Source organism: Zeugodacus cucurbitae, chromosome 2 (genome assembly GCF_028554725.1).
Source record: "Zeugodacus cucurbitae isolate PBARC_wt_2022May chromosome 2, idZeuCucr1.2, whole genome shotgun sequence".
Lineage (NCBI taxonomy): Eukaryota > Metazoa > Arthropoda > Insecta > Diptera > Tephritidae > Zeugodacus > Zeugodacus cucurbitae.
Genome location: NC_071667.1, coordinates 45,808,645 through 45,827,112, shown reverse-complemented (window position 1 = coordinate 45,827,112; position 18,468 = coordinate 45,808,645). Strand labels below are relative to the sequence as shown.

The following is an 18,468-nucleotide window of genomic DNA, read 5'->3' as shown; positions in this document are numbered from 1 at the left end:
TTGTGACCAAGTTTCGCACTCAGTTTACTTTATTGGACATTAAACCAACCACACGAATGCGTACAGTGCGTACAGAAGAGAATATTGCGTCTGTTTCTGAGAGTGTGGCTGAAGACCGTGAAATGTCGATTCGTCGCCGTTCGCAGCAATTGGGTTTGTGTTATTCGACCACATGGAAGATTTTACGCAAAGATCTTGGTGTAAAACCGTATAAAATACAGCTCGTGCAAGAACTGAAGCCGAACGATCTGCCACAACGTCGAATTTTCAGTGAATGGGCCCTAGAAAAGTTGGCAGAAAATCCGCTTTTTTATCGACAAATTTTGTTCAGCGATGAGGCTCATTTCTGGTTGAATGGCTACGTAAATAAGCAAAATTGCCGCATTTGGGGTGAAGAGCAACCAGAAGCCGTTCAAGAACTGCCCATGCATCCCGAAAAATGCACTGTTTGGTGTGGTTTGTACGCTGGTGGAATCATTGGACCGTATTTTTTCAAAGATGCTGTTGGACGCAACGTTACGGTGAATGGCGATCGCTATCGTTCGATGCTAACAAACTTTTTGTTGCCAAAAATGGAAGAACTGAACTTGGTTGACATGTGGTTTCAACAAGATGGCGCTACATGCCACACAGCTCGCGATTCTATGGCCATTTTGAGGGAAAACTTCGGAGAACAATTCATCTCAAGAAATGGACCCGTAAGTTGGCCACCAAGATCATGCGATTTAACGCCTTTAGACTATTTTTTGTGGGGCTACGTCAAGTCTAAAGTCTACAGAAATAAGCCAGCAACTATTCCAGCTTTGGAAGACAACATTTCCGAAGAAATTCGGGCTATTCCGGCCGAAATGCTCGAAAAAGTTGCCCAAAATTGGACTTTCCGAATGGACCACCTAAGACGCAGCCGCGGTCAACATTTAAATGAAATTATCTTCAAAAAGTAAATGTCATGAACCAATCTAACGTTTCAAATAAAGAACCGATGAGATTTTGCAAATTTTATGCGTTTTTTTTTTAAAAAAAGTTATCAAGCTCTTAAAAAATCACCCTTTAAATGCACTTGCACTTGCAAATTCTGTCGATGCATGCACTTTTTCAGAAAGCTGAACTGCCTTAGTGAATATATCATTGACACTGCAAGCTGAAATTATATTAATTGGTTGTTTTCGGTTGTTTCGTGACAACTTAGCATCCGTTTCAATGTGGACTTGGAAACATCTTGCCACAATTCTGTTACAGACGCAATGCAAATTCGCAGAAAAAAGCCGTTTTTATATGGAGTGCCTTCTGTTATACTTATAATAACCAATTCAGTGTTTGCTTTCGCTTATTTATTAACAATAGGGAGCTACAGAAACTCGTATTACGACAAATTCTTTAAATAAGTGTGGACATTTATGAGCTTTTCACAAAACTCAGTAATTCGAAAATATTTGTTTACCGCACTATTGACCGTTTTTCAGAAACGTCTACAGTTAACAGTTGTTGACAGAAAAAGAAGTGGTTCGAACTAATTCAGCCATAAGAACTTTCCCAGAAAACGCATTTGCAGAAATCCAGAAATAAAATACAGAGAGTATATCAAGGCCATCTTCTTTAAGGTGTTGCACCCCTTCACTTCTATGAAAAGGGGATTAAAACTGCAGCAAAATTAAAGACCACCCAACAGCCCAGATTTGTTTCCTATGGGCTACAGTTTGTTTGTGATTAATCATAGCTTCAATTGTGGCTATTAAAGCATAAAGCAAGGGGAGAATGAAATAGCGGTCGAGTTGAACCACTTGCTTGCTAGGTTACCAATAAGAGGTTTAAGACCGTTCCGCTCTTTCAAAGGCCACAAAATTACGTTTGTGTAGTATGGGCATTGAACAGACCAAATACTTCTACTTTTATGAAAGAGGGAATTGAGTAATATCATCACATACAACTTAACTCTGAGAACTGTGTTTCAAAAGCTTTGTATACTGGAATCGGTATAAAACAAATAAGGAAGGGCTAAGTTCGGGTGTAACCGAACATTTTATACTCTCGCACTTTATTGATGTAATTTTATAAAGACCCATATATTCGACCCATATATTCGTCATATATAGTATATGGTATAAAGTCCATTGAAAGTTGGGAACCCTAATATTAGGTATATGGGAACTTAGTGAAGTTATGACCAGAATTCACTCATTTTTGACACGGAGACATACTATTAGAAAAAAATATTTTCTATGAATTTCTTCAAAATATCTGAGTGACTTACCTATATTTTGGGTAAAATTTTTTTAGAAACTCTGAGGTCCTCATGTTCGATATACGAAGCCTTCAAAACTTATAGTCCGCTTTCGGTAATTTTTAGAATGGCGATGCCACACTATAAATGCAGTAATTGTTCTAGTATATAGGAAATAGACATGGTTGTGAACCGATTTGGCCTTTTTTCACAACAGGGAGATGTAAGGAAAATATTACAGACCGAATTTCATTGAAATTGGTCGAGTAGTTTCGGAGATATGGTTTTTGACCCATAAGTGGGCGGAGCCACGCTCATTTAAAATTTTGTATAACAATTTTTGTGGAGCCCTTCTGTACCTTCTTTATAATGAAATTTAAGGTATATGAATATTTCCTCCATTTTTGGACTGAATAAGGTAGTACTTAAAAGAAACGACTCTGGAGAGTTTCCTTGATATAGCTTTAGTAGTTTACGAGATATGTATAAAAAACTTAATAGGGGGCAGAGTCACGCCCATTTCCCCGAAAAAATTACAGGTGTTATAAACAACCGTTATCTGAACAAATTTATTATACTCTGTGCAACATGTTGCAAGAGCATAATAAATTGGGTAGCTATGATGAAAAACTTAACCACCCAGTTTTTGAATGGGTCTTGGTTTGGACTCACTTCAGAGCAAAACGAACAAAATCTTCTTCTTATTGACTGGCGTAGACACCACTTACGCGGTTATAGCCGAGTCCAAAACAGCGCGCCACGTATCCCTCCTTCTGGCAGTTTGGCGCCAATTGGTTATTCCAAGCGAAGCCAGGTCCCTCTCCACCTGGTCCTTCCATTGGAGTGAAGGTCTCCCTCTTCCTCGGCTTCCACCAGCGGGTACTGCATCGAATACTTTCAGAGCTGGAGCACTTTCATCCATTCGAACAACATGACCTAGCTAGCGTAGCCGCTGTTTTTTTATTCGCTGGACTATATCTATGTCGTCGAATAACACATACAGCTCATCGTTCCATCGTCTGCGGTATTCGCCGTTGCCAATTCTTAAGGGACCATAAATCTTCCGCAAAACCTTTCTCTCGAAAACTCCTAGTGCCGTCTCATCGGATATTGACATCGTCCACGCTTCTGCAACGTAAAGTAGGACGGGAATGATGAGAGACTTGTAGAGTTTGGTTTTTGTTCGTCCAGAGAGGACTTTACTTTGGTGTAAAGAACCTACGACTTCAAAGTTATGACTGTCAACAGTGACGTGTGAGCCAAGACACGAGTGCGCTGACTGTTTGTTTGATGACAGGAGATATTTCGTCTTGTCCTCATTCACCTCCAGACCCATTCGCTTCGCTTCCTTATCCAGACTTAAAAAAGCAGAACAAACCGTGCGGTTGTTGCTTCCGATGATATCAATATCATCGGCGTACGGCAGCAGCTATACACTCTTATAGAAGATTGTACCTTCTCTATTTAGCTCTGCAGCTTTAGTGAGTCATCCTGTCTGAAGCATCGTTTGGTATCGAACATGCTCTATATATATACATTAAATATATGTATGGTCTAGCCAAGGAACGGTCAGATTTTAAGCATTAAGTGCAAGGTAAACCGTAACTGTGCCCTTCCTACCTCAGCATACCTAATGGATCTTCTCCTTGATCTGATAAGAATAATTATGTTTACTATTTAGGACTTTATAATTACTGAAAAACTAATTGGTTATATGGTATACAGATAATTGGTATAGGCAATGGGCATGCTCATCTAAATTAAAGTCCTGTCAAAAGAAATTTTGTATGTATTTTGTTAAATGAAAGAAACAAATTAAAATAAAGTATGTATAAAGTAAAAAAATTTAAGTAGCATTGAACTATTAGATAGAAAATGTGCTTAAAGAAGTCGAACCATGACTGCGGTAGTTGGTAGACCTCAGTTCAGGCCACATTGTGAGATTGTGGCCAATAACCATTTTTAAAGCTATATCATTGCTATAAAAAAAATTTCATATAACAGTCAAATTAAATATTTACATAAGCGTTGTGTTTTGATATGCTTTTACATAACAAACAAATTTGAAAAGCGTCATCACTAAAATACTTAATTACACTAATCCACATAAACAGCAAGGAACGGGTTGATGGGGCACAAAGACAGCAAAAGCAAGAGAGGAAATGCAGCAAATTACATTGCGATCCCTCAAAGAAATGTAAAATTAAATATAAATAAAGAAGTGCGTAAACTTTTAATGAACTCGCGAGACAAGAAAAGATAAAATGTTTAACACGCGAGTACACGCTATAAAAATATGTATGTATGTAAAATAATAAAAGCACGCATATGCCAGCAAATGAGTACATTTAGGTATACAACGCGCACATACACACGTACCTAAAAACAAATTATACATACATTTGTTGTTATGAATGCATGAACATCTGTTCCAAAGCAAGTACACAAGTTGTCGGTGTGACTTTGATATGCATTTTAAATTAAAACTCATGCAAGCCTATGTACACACACACAGCTGTAATTAAAATACACACATATACTGAAAGCGATTCAAAGCTAAATTGGCTTTCCCTCTTTATTTCGGTGACAGCCTGATTAAGGACTCCCTCCGCTTGCCGCGGCTTTGTCATTGATGCTGCTCAACACACACACACTTGCAGAGACCAAGCCGCGCTGCGTTTGCTATGCCAGCGTCTCACTTATAAAATGTATAATAATTAAATGTCGTTAGCACGACTTTGAATTATTTATTTGACATTCAGAGCAACGAATATGCTATCAGCCGTAATGACAATCGCGTTTATTACTGTTACATAAATTGTTTTCACTCGTAATGATTTTGATTGTCTTCGTGTACTTGCAGACTTGTTAAAGGGAAATTTATGTAAAGAGTTTGGGATCAGCAGACGTTTAAAATAATTATTTTACAGATGTTTTAATTAGACTTTCAGAGAAAAATACATGAAATGCAGAGCATACCAGGGAGGCTGAGAAGTTCCCTTATTTCAAACGAAAAACAGACTCTTTGCATAATCAACTATTTTATTGTTCATTAAATTGGAAGGCAGTTTCGGTGACCTTGTGTCTTTACACGTTTCAGATTCGGTGCAAACTCGCATAAATATCGAGTAAAATGGTGGAACACCTTTTATTCTAAAAGTTCTTAAGTAATTGAATTATTATGTATAAAAAATTAACTACCACCTTCACTGATCCCTGTTTCATATCAAAATGTTCTCTACATAATCACATCCCAGTTTTCACTTTACTCTCTTAAGGCAATTTTTCTTACTAGTCTCAGAGGAGAATCATATTCCTTTGTTTGTTTTTCGAGAACACTCATAGTTGCAGTTTAAAATCATTGCATTTCCTAATAGGACACAACATAGACACAACAACATAAAGTACCTACTGACGATTACATAACAGAGCGATTCCATGCAATAACACCGTAGTTGTAAGGCAACCTGGCTGCCAAGCAGCCAACGATGTGTGAAATTATGATAACTGACCTACACGCTAACACCAACAAATAGCCGACATATGACTGACACTTGAAGCCGCGACTAGAAAAGTATTAAAAAATAAACGAGACTGTCCACTATAGAATAACAAGTGGACGCAAAAGCAATTAAAAATGAATTAAAAAGTTTATGCTAGAATTTGTCCAACATATGCCATGACAACGCGATTAGACAGCAAAAGAGGTGAGTGTAGTAAAAAGTTTACATAATAATTATATGAAAGAAATCTTGCTTTTGTTGAGCCAATGGCCTCAAAGTGTTATATAATAATTAGTAGCATTTAGTTAGGTAATAAACCTGAATGCCGACAACGTATAAAAAACAGGAAATATTGCGTGGAACATATCTTTACATTTGTTCATAAACTACATAAATTTATAAATTAGCTGTGCTTCATATGACACGCCAGTTGCTTAGAATCCCAATTGAATAGGTTGCTTTACGCGATTGAGGATCGTTACTATTTCGAGTTAAAGATTTTAATTACAGTTCTAACATTCTAAACGCTTCAAATTCTTTATTTAATACGTAGTTTGTAAATCCATTAGGAGGAATAATTATAGGTTTTATATATACAAACAAGTAAGGAAAGGCTAAGTTCGGGTGCAACCGAACATTTTATACTCTCGCAATTTATTGATATAGTTTTATTAAGTTAACACAGAATTTTTATTTATTTTATTTATTCGGCATAAAGTCCAATAGAATAAAAAAATTATCATATAGTTTATGAGGGCTGAAGTAATTCCTGAACCGATTTCATTCATTTCCACCACCTATATACTGTTCACTACGCTATCTTACTTTTGCTAAGATATTTCATATATTAACCAATATATGCGGAATACAGCCCATCGTATTTTCTAAAAACTTGTAATTAGTTATATGAGAGCTAGGAGAAGTTATGACCCGATTTTAATAATTTTTGGAACAGACACACACTCTTAGAAGAAAAAGATTTCCTCTGAATTACATTAAATTATCAGAGAGATTTACCCACATTTTCGGTTAAAAATTGCCCTTATTCGCTGAGTTCATCATGTTCGATATCCGGGGCCTTGAAATGTTATAGTCAGATTATGCAGTATTTGTGTAAAGTTTTATTCCGCTATCTTCATAGGTTCTTTATGTATACATTATAAAGTGAAGGAATCAGATGGAATTCAAAATTGAGTTATATGAGAAGTAGGTGTGGTTGTGAACCGATTTCGCCCATTTTTCATCCGCGTTATCAGGGTGTCAATAAAGTATTATGTACCGAATTTAATTGAAATCTGTCGAGTAGTTCCTGAGATGTGGATTTTGACCCATAAGTGGGCGATGTCACTCCCATTTTCCATTTTGTAAATAAATCTGAGTGCAACTTCTTTCTGTTATTTCTTCTGTAAAATTTAGAGCTTCTAACATTTTCCGTTACTGAGTTATCGCACTTTAATTTTCAACCTAACCTTTGTATGGGATGTGGGCGTGGCTATTATCCCTTTATATCAATTTTTATGGTGTGTAATGTAATGAGATATTCACATAAAACTTAATTTGGGGCGGATCCACGCCCACTTAAAAAAAAATTACATCCAGATATGCCACTTCCTAGTGCGATCCTTTATACCAAATTTTACTTTTCTAGCTTTATTTATGGCTTAGTTATTACACTTTATAGGTTTTTGGTTTTCGCCACTTTGTGGGTGTGGCAATGGTCCGATTTAGCCCATTTTCAATACCAACCTACTCACGGTCCCAAGGAACACGTGTACCAAATTTCGTCAAGATATCTTAATTTTTACGCACGTTATCCATTGCATTTTGTTATACCCTATATCTAACTCGTTTAGTTTTATGACTTACAAACAACCGTTATGTGAACAAAACTATAATTCTCTCTTAGCAACTTTTGTTGCGAGAGTATAAAACGCAATAGAGTCTACATAATCCCGGACATTTTTCCGGCCTCTCCTATAGGTAGCATTCCTCCAAATTATGTATATGGATATAACATTTCGTCTTCGCTAAGCTGTATAAAATAAAAGAAAATTGGAAAGAGTGGTAACATTGCAAAATGCCACGAGCTGCCAATATTTACCATCTATCTGGAAACGACAGCTAAAAAGACACAGGTGTGGAATATTGGTATAAAACGCGAAATATGAACTTAGTTTTATATTTACTGTACCTTCAATTTCTACAGTACAGTTTGTTACTACACTGAACGTATACATGGGCGGCCCCACCCCCTGCAGTAAAGGTGATTTCAGCATGCTGAGTGTACCTGCTGTGACAACTGACTATGCACCACACATATGTATTTGCACTGCCACTATTCCTCCATTCGATTCATATATCTTCTGTTTTGGCAATTCATTTTCGATTAGGGATGCAAACGATGTATCGATGTTTTTGAAACATCGATGTTTTCGTCAAAAAGCATCGATGTTAGCCATCGATGTCTCGAATCTAAAAACATGATGCATCGATGTCACATTGAACGATGTTTTATGTCGATGTTTTATATAAAAAAATGACTTCACACCTTCACACTTTTTCGGGTATTAACTCGAAACCCTCTATTTGGATACGCTTTATTACATTGGAATTCGATTTTTGTAAAATACGGAGAATTCTTTGAGGGAATGTGCGCTTGGACAATACTGCTGTTACTTTTATGATTTATTTATACAATTTAATTCTGGCGTAGGCTACTGCGTTAGATCAGAGATTCAAATTACTGCATTTTAAAGATGGTATGGCTAAAATAAATATTTTTTTGTTTCATAAAAAATTCAAAGAATCGCGCTGATACAACGGAATCTTCGGATGAGTGTGAAACAGAATACTCGTTTGATATTTGGAACCAGAATAAACATTTGGTCCACCAAAAGGTGAAATGTAAGCTGTCAAATTTATCTACAATTACAGGGAAGGAAGGTTGAAGAGAAAATAAATAGGCTTATAATATTTACACATTGTGGCCACTTCAGTGCCGAGTAAACGACTGTATTATAAACCCAGGGCAACTATCACGCAGAAGTAAAATCGAAAAGAAATGGCAGTGAAAAAACATTCCATGTCGTTGTTTTGAAATTCTGTTATGTATTGAGACAAAACTTTAACAGACATATAATGACTATAATGCATATAATAGAAGGTATCAACTTAAGATGTTCTACATTTCATTTATTTATGATTCTGCTTCTGTATCCTTTAGCTTTTCACACTAAATTTAAAATAAGTTAAAAAAGTTCAAAAATACATCGATGTTTCGATGTATCGATGTTTTAATGGTCGATGTTTTTGATTTCGATGGGTTTTGAAGAAACATCGATACATCGAACTATCGATGTTTCATTTCACGATGTTTGCATCCCTATTTTGATGTGTGCGCTATTCTTCTTCAAAGAAGCTCCTTTCTTTATTTTCCTTTATTATATAGACTAGAATAACTTCCCAATCTTTCACCTCCCCCACCCTGCTGCGCTAACTCAAACTTTTGCAAATATGCTCTCAACTAGAGTTGGGGTGTGGAGGTAGCTGTGCTGGTCGACTTGTTGGCGACGTTGGATGACAGCTTTGTCTAGCGGTTGCCAACTTACAACGCAGTCAACTTAATAAGCACGCACACACCTACTCATATTTACGCACATTAGACACTTGTTTGTTCTCTAAACGTCAATTTGCGCAGGAAATAACTCAATAAATCATTTTCTTACTATTCTCTCTACGGCATTATTGGAAATCAATTTACGCAACTAATTTGATAGCAAAATAAATGAATGTTAAATGATGGAGAGATATTGAACTTCCGAAAATAACAATTCGCTTAAATATCAGCAAAAATGTATTACTATGTAACTATCTACAAGTACTTGAAGTATCTGCAGTTCATTCGATTTTCCATTCAAGTATTTGGAAAATTTTTTGAAGCGTTCATTAAAATGTTTAAGCCTACAAATATATACTACTTAATATGTATATATATTTGGACATATACATTCACATTCACGTTTATATTTTGTCTTTGCCGTTCAAATATTTGCGCGAGCCAGCGAAACTCGCTTGCGTCAAGTGGATTATGTGTTCACCACGAACTGGTTACTCCAGTTTAAGCGCTTTTCGCGCTGGCAGTTGACCTCTTTTTCACTGCAACTGCATCTTCATCTCTGGCATTTTTATCACAGCTTTACTGGATATTGTGTAGCCTTGGCCATGGTCAAAACCGTCATCTACCTATTAAAACTAGTATTTTCAGCGTACACTATTTTCGTGTCTTTGGATTTTTCCTCGCATGTTTTCCAAGACTTGTTTTATAAAGCATTAAATTTGTAGACTTCACAGTTTACTTCCCCTATATAACTGTTAAAGTCCAATCAATAACTTAACAGCGAGTCGAATTCAATTCAAATAAATTCATCGCCTTTTGCATATTATTCATCACTAGCCGTTTTATAGGTTAGAGAAGTAATCTCTACATGAATTGATTAAGTTTGTCATTACTCTAGTTACCAAGGCGATGTCTTTAATATTCGTTCCTATAGCTCTACTTCAGTTTTTAAATTATGTTCGACCGAAGTTCTCGCAACATGTTACCCAGTTGATTAGTACAGCAGACTTACAGATAGATCAGTTCGAAAAATACTCTACGCACATTTCACATGTTGCACAGAGTATTACAGCTTTGCTCATATAACGGCTGTTGGTATCACCCAGAAATAAGAGAGTTACACATGTGGTTATATATATATATGTATATGTATATATAAATGACCAGGATGACGAGTATAGTTGAAATCCGGATGTCTATCCGTGCAAGCGATAACTTGAGTAAAAATTTAGATATCTTAATGAAACTTGGAACACATATTCTTTGGCACCCTGAGGAGGTTGGTATTGAAAATGTGACCATTGTCGAAAACCGAAAACCTATAAAGTGTCATAACTAAGCCATAAATAAAGTTATGAAAGTAAAATTTGGCATTAGGGAGGAGCACATTTGGATGTATTTTTTTACAGTGGACGTGGCCCCCACCAAAAACCAATAAAGCTATATAAACCAAACTTTCTGCAGTAATTTTTTTTACCCACTTCCTTATACAGTCCAAAAGAGAAAGAAAGTGAAAGAAAACGGATAATAAACACGCCCACCACCCATACAAAGGTTATGTTGAAAATTACTAAAAGTAAGTTGACTCACTAACGAAAAACGTCGAAAACTCTAAATTTAGCAGAAGCAGAAGAAATGGCAGAAATGGGAAGCTGCACTCAGAATAAAAAAAAAATAAAAATGGACCTGGCGTCGCCCACTTATGCGCCAAAAACCATATCTGAGGAACTATTCGACCGGTATCAATGAAATTCGATACATAATATATTCTTGACACCCTGATAACACGCAGTATAAAAAAGGGCGAAATCGGTTCACAAGCACCCATATAACTCAACTTTGAACATGAAGAACTCAGTGCCTAAGTGAATTTTTTCACCTAAAATATTGGTAAATCCCTCAGATACTTTAATGTAATTCAGAGGGAATATTTTTCTTATAAAAGTTTGTCACTCTAATAAAAATGGTTAAAATCGGGGCATAACTTCCCCTTGATCCCAATTACAGGTTTTTCAAATATACGGTGGGCTTTATAAATCGGTTAATATGCGATATATCTTAGTTAAGTGAGCGTATAGTCTTCGACATATTGTATCTTGGTGGTGAAATCGGTTCAGGAATTACCTCAGCCCCCATATACTATTTATGATGATTTTCGTTATTCTATTCGACATTTTACCGAATATATGGGTCGAATTGTGTTATCTTTATAAAATTACATCAATAAATTGCGTGAGTATAAAATGTTCGGTTGCACCCGAACTTAGCATTTCTTTAAGCTTTTAAAAGTAAGTAAAAAAGTTTGGCCGTTTCGACGGCGGAAGTCTGAAACGGGGCATTGTCATGGCGGGATTCTGACATTCGAATTGGCCTAATAATACACAGTAATCGTCATCTTTTCGTCCGTTAGGATACTCGCCCCTTTTTTTTGTAAACATTAGTTATCTAGTGTTGATACCTTTATATAGGTGCTTCAACGCGCTTTGATTCAGATTTTACATGTAATGAAATGCTTAATAGTGTTACAATGCTGTAACCCCAAGGCATTATTTGTTCGAACTTCTCCTTCTACAAGTTTTAAGCCGACAACAAATGGATTTTTATGAGAAGTTTTATTATGACATAAATTGTGTAGCATTTGGCCTCAGTAGAGACTGCCACATAAAAATGTGTTTAGTGCTGATTGAATCAGGAATTGTGTCGAGGTTCTGCGTAGACACAAGGACCGCTTTTATATATGTTCATATAGCAATCCAATCATATGCAAATCAAAAAGAGTCAATAATATAATTTGTTTGGTAAAAATGTATTCTGAAGCGTGGGAGGTCTTGTTAGATATAATATCATTTCATAACTTTAGTACAATTACCGCTGACACAAGCTAAGCAATGCACCGCAAGCAAATATGGCCGACTTACTCAGCTTATCCGCCTAATCCGCAACACACACTCGCCTTAAATAACTTGAAGACTACCGGTAAGGTGAGTTTAATGGTTACCGCGGAATGTAAACACGAAATAGACAGAATTCCTGTGAAGTCAATTCCGTTCACAACAAACAGACGTCTACGCTCAATATGGCAGAAGTCTGACAACACAGCTGTTGCCCCAAGGCATACCATATATGCAAAACACACAAAGTCAAGGCACATTCGAAAAGTCAAGGCAATATACAGCAAGTACCGCTTTCGTTCAACGTGCAACTTCTGGAGAAAACTTAACGAAGTCAAGTGGCTAATAAAGAGAGCGCAAAAATCAGTGAGAAAAAGAGCGCTAATGAAATAGTAAAACTAGAGAGAGAGAGCGATAGAGAGAAATATAAACAAGTTAGTGGTTAGTTGGACGAAGAATAGCTTGCAGAAAGCAGTCGAGTCAAGCTGAGTTGCAATTTTGACAACATCGCGTTGTGGGCAACAACAAATACCTATGATTTCTATTCACAGCTTCATAGCAGCTGATGCAGCAACAACAACTAATAGCAACAGCCTGCAAAAATATTAAAACCAGTCTTAAGTCTTCGAACGGCAGCTATTAACTTGCCACAATCTACTCGAATCACATCATAATTGCCTCAGCTGAGCGATTGTTATTTTCGTATGACTGGCGCTGCTTTTAGGCCACATAGCGTACCACCGCAAGAAGAAAAATGCGCGCCATGATCTCTATACGTTCAGTTGCCGAATGACAACGCATGCGCACGCACACGCCAACGCTTCCAAACAGATTGTACAAACTGCATATATGAATTTGTATGTAAGGAATTTGAAAGTTCCAAGTGAATAATAAAAATAAAAAAAACAACAACAAACGCACAGCGGTGACACTCTTACGCGCTGCTATGTTAATGTGTAAAACGAAATGTGTTAAATTGTGAAAGTCAAACGACGCAAAGGTGACAAAAAGCAGTGAAGCTAAAACTATATAATAATAACAACAACAATAATATACAACAACAAAAATACTGAAATAAATGAATGACGAGCGCCCACTTTATTAGCGTCAAACGTAACAGCAAGTGTTTGAGAAAATGGTAATTGTTGTGCTCACTTTAGGCTCACCTAGAAAGAGTGCGATATACCAAATCTGCTATAAAAAAAACGTAAAAAAATTTTATAAAAATTACAATAAACAAGAATGTGCTAATTGGCAGTTTTCAAGCCGTTCACGATTTCTGCGCAAAATAATCAATTTGTAAAAGTGTAAACGCCAAAAGAAAGTAAAACACACAGTGCGGCGTTTCCCCAAAGTGCTCCAAAGTGACAATTGATTGGCCATTGTGTGGATGGCATATGGCATAGAAAAGTGAGCACAACAATAAGTATTGGGTCTCGCATACAATAGCTCAAATAGGCGGCTTAAGCGCGCACGTAGCACGTAGTGAAATTGTTCGAAAAGTGGGCAACATTTTGACATACTCACCCACAATCGCCGGGCGCGCCTTTGTGTCTTGTTTGTTTACATTTTTTAGTGATTTGTTTTTTTCATAAAATCTGTTTAAGCTGCTGATTTCTAAGGGTCTTTATTCATATATTTTAGTGCAAGGGTGTACAATGGAATTAGTTGTTAAACAAATGAAGAAAATATTTGTAATTGAATAGAGTGTTTTCGAATAGTTATGCCATTATGGGTAAAAAATTATCTTAAACGGTGTCAAATAACACTTTGTTCGGCCAACATAGGTACAAATGTACGTGTATGTATAGTGCCAAACAAAAGACTTAAGCAACGAACCCCAAGTCGAATGAACGAAACAAAAGATCAAAAGATTTTAATGCTTATGTTCTTTTAGATAGCTGCAAGTTCCAATCTAAATGACGCAGGAGACATGAATGAAATGTATAAAGAATAAGACTCTCAAAGGACATTATGACTGGAAGACCAATATCACAGTCACAGAACTCTTAAAATCACTCATTGATGGAAACAACCTTAAATATAGTAAATTATGTGCTGATCTTTTAAAATTTATTTTAAAAAAGTGGAATTATATAGTTATGAGCATTATGAATCGCCTTTGTGTATGAGCTTGGTATTTTAAAGTTAGAGAGGATCATGAAAATATACGCTTGTCGCTGTAGGTTTTTTTCTGACTTACCCAATCTCTTTGAGATGAAATATTGATATTATACATGTTTTCTATAAATAGTAAAATTGTTAATCATAAAAAAATTCTCAGCAATACAGCATAAAATTTGTCCCAAAATGCTACTAGATAATAACGTTGCTCTTACAAACATTGCTCAGTAATCTATTACGACACTTAGACTTGGCTTTATTTTCCTCATGAAGCATTCTGAAATTCTTACGATTTTATTTCAAAAGCTGATGCTCAGATTCTAATCAGGGGACGCTTCCAAAATGTACCTTAGACACTAAGAGTAAATCAAACTAGAATTCTTATTGATGAAATAAAGTAGGTCTGTACTTCTCCTTCCCTAACAACAAATTTCCAAAACATATTCGAACACCGTACAAAAATAGTACTACTAATCTAATTGAATATGCAGCTTCAGTGACTAGTGCAACAAGTTCAGCCGGATACTTGAGAAAAAAGTGACTTCGATAATGGAAGAATTACGAAGAAGTAGAAAGTAGTTAAATGTTACAGTTAAACCAGCATTAAATGTTGTGAAAGAAGAAGTTCTAAAAACCATAACTAAAACAAAAAGTGAATATAATTGAATAAACAATAACAGTAACAACAAATGCAACAAAGCCACAACCAACTACAGAAGTGGACGCATCCACAACAACAACAGCAGAAGAAACTGCTAAACGATTACCACCAAGAAGGTTTGTTAGCAAGCACAATGGTGAGAACCACCGATTTGAAAGCAGAAACTAAAGCAACAACAACAAACGACAACACATACCATAGATCAATCATATTGCCAAATTGGTTGAAACAACCACAAGGCAGCAACAACATGGCCAACAGCCACAACAGCAAACATAGTCACACAGCCGCTGCGGACGAGATCAACCACAAGCACTGCGTGCGAAATCGGCACAGTAGGGCAACGCCAGCAAATAACTCATCTTTCCAAAGACCATCTTCAGCAGCATCAGTCACGCCACAGAATTCGTCGCGTATGCGAACGATGTGTCTGCTGCAAGGCTACCACTTGTCCGACAGACTTCGTCCATTTGTGCTGCTCGTCGTCATCCTGTTATCGGTGACATGTGTGACGCCAACCAAAGTGGTGGACATGTATGAGAGTACGACACCAATGCAATCCACTACGTATGGCAATCACACACTGCATGCGGCCAGCGACGAGGTTAGCAGCGCGCCAGCAGCAATTAACACAAGCAATTGGCAAGAACTGGATGCAACAGCCAGCCACGGCTATAGCTGGAGCAATCAAAGCCAAATCAATGTTGACAGTGACGGTAGTGACAATGCTGGCCGTAATACTAATGGCGGCGACTCGATTTTCATGCGTTTCGCAAGGCGTTTCTCCACTGGCAATGAATTGTGGGATGACATTATACGTGATTGCTACCAACAACCAACCGTTAGTTGTTTCCAGAAGAACGTCTTCTCCTACTTGAATGGTGCGCTCGACGCACACGATGTAAATGTGACGCATCGTTTGAAATTCTACCGCAATCAAGTGGACTATACGGATATGCAACATGAGCCAACGGAAGCCGCTGCCGCAAGGAATAGCATGGATGGTTCTTCGGACGAGCAGAATTCAATCAAAATGCCACTAGCCGACGAGGAGCAAGTGCTCACCAACGAGATACCCCATGAAGAAGGACGCGGCACGAAAGGTAAGTAAAACCCAAAGTTATCAATTTTCATTACATTTGAAGGATAGTAAAAGGAAGAACAAATATACTATATACATATTTACACAAGATGCTCATTACAAATTACGACACAATCTGAAAAGTTATTTATACTAAAAGGGTATTCAATAAAAGCGCTACAAAAGTTTTAATATAACAAAAACGGTTTGGAATATCAATGAAATATTATTATTACTTTATTCCTGTGAAAGTACATTCGATGCCATTATGTATGGAACTCGATTTCTTTTGCATGCCCAACACGGGCACTCTTGCAGAAGTCCAGACGCTGAACGCAATTTTCCAATTTTCGGGAGGCAATGGTGACTCATGGATTACATGAAGATTGCTGCCTGACCAATAACGCATATTTTGCGTAGCCATTCAGCCAGAAATGAACCTAATCGCTGATGATGATTTTTCAATGAAAATCCGGATAATTTTCAAATTGTTGCACAGTCCAATTTACGTTTCTGGTTTCGACTCGTTATTGGATTATGAAATGCAAACCTTACGAAAGAGAAATGTCAAAAGAGCGGGAAAAATATGGCGTCGTTTGCTGTCCCTATCGGTCTACGTTTGTAGCGTCCTATTGAAAAACCCTTTAATTTGGAGATATTTATTTTTTAGTCTCAGTTTTAAAGATGTAGGTCGTAAAAGATATATATTATAAATCTTTAAAGATTTTTGATACAATTACACTATACGACAATATCGATTTTTTTCTGGGTATTGGACCGAACTAAATTTTGTCATAAGTGAAAAAATTGTATTCTCCGATTTTCAAAGTTAGTCTACAAAAATGAAATATTCGATTTCGCAGTTCGAAAAAATTGATTTTTTTAAAAAATTACAATTACAGAATATTTGTCATTGAAAAATCTAAAATATGGATATTATCTAATTTTTTGTTATTAATTCAATGCCCAGTTGTCTGGCTTTGTATAGTGTTATAAATATTATTCTTATGTATACACTATAAAAATATAATAAATTTCAAGAATGTTAAACCCATGAGGTTTGAAAATTAAGTCATTAAATTAATTAAGTCTAGTCCGATGGCTTATGTAGTAGACAGGTGGCTTTAACAATTTGCACAATTTTCATTTACTTACTTCTTGAATGATATTTAGTTTTTCATAGTCGAACCTTTAGCTGTCATCGATTGGCTAACTGCTATAGACAAGCCAATCGAACAAATTTTCCAAAATTTCATACGAACTGCCAGCACTGAAATCGAATTGTCTATACTTGGTCGCACTGAACTCTACTATTAAAGATTTTTATTCAATAAATTCAATACAAAAATACTTACGATTTATCTTCGCCAATTTTTATTGTTTTGACAGTAATTTGTCCTTTGAGCCGTTAACAATAGTAAAATTGTTCTAAAATGTGTAAAACAAAACTTGGTTGCACTCAGCAAGCGGCGAAAGAATTTTTAATGAGGTATTCGCATACTCTCCTGCACGAATTCAACTCGATAACTTTGTTGTTGCTTTCACATGTAAAATTTTTGACAGGCGAGCAGAGGAGTGACCAATCGATGGCAGCTTTTTTAAAGGTTTTACCAAGACCACTCTTACTCTTTTTTGATAATAACTCAACTAATTCTTATAATAATTACCAGAGTTCATATTAGCATTATGGCGAAATATCATTTTATTCTAATATTTTTTGGGTGAACTTTATATAAATATATATGCGGTCAAGGAATCGACTCTATTAATAAAAAGTTTCAAAAAATTTCGAAATTGTCACTATATTTTTTGAATTGGAATTATAGATAGCTTCAAGTAAAATGAGTGAAATATGCAACAACTAACTGCAAATGTTCCAATTATGAAGCGCAGAAGCATTTAACAAACACGCATTACCATTAATACCACTAATTATATAATACATAATATTATGCTTGACATTTTTATAGACAACTAGAGAGTATTTCTGCCATTATCATATTATTGTCGCACAATTATTTTTTATTTACATAATAAATACGAATGTAGGACTTCAAGTAGCAGATAATTAAACGGTAGAAACTTAATTGCGTAAATTATCTTTGACAATTAACTGCACTGTTACATCAATGACAACAATTACATAATATTAAGATCAGATGAGGCATGCTACCATGTACGAGCCCTCTCTTTCAATTACCTCAAAGCACTTAAATTAACTAATTTTGTTGCAAACAAACTGCTGCGTGTACAACTGTTTAATGAAAGTTTCGACGTGCAAAATAAACAATATCATAGACTCACACACATACACACTCTCACAAAATAAATGCGAAAAGAATGACTCAACAATCACTGGACTTTACGTGAA

At 36.2% G+C, this 18,468-nt stretch overlaps 1 protein-coding gene across 6 annotated transcripts in view; it reads left to right on the top strand.

The window, feature by feature from the left end:
- Positions 1-18,468, top strand: part of LOC105212406 (uncharacterized) — a 59,086-nt gene that overhangs the window by 6,491 nt on the left and 34,127 nt on the right. Inside the window, exons 1-2 of one of the 6 annotated variants that reach the window (XM_054234210.1) lie at positions 12,684-13,088; positions 14,847-16,119. In XM_054234210.1, coding sequence (XP_054090185.1) covers positions 15,045-16,119 — 1,075 coding nt within the window. In that variant the 5' untranslated portion in view covers positions 12,684-13,088; positions 14,847-15,044. Of the gene's footprint in view, positions 1-12,683; positions 13,232-13,302; positions 14,278-14,846; positions 16,120-18,468 lie in introns of those variants that run through there. The other 5 variants (XM_011184350.3, XM_054234223.1, XM_054234215.1 and 2 more) reach the window with 5 other exon arrangements.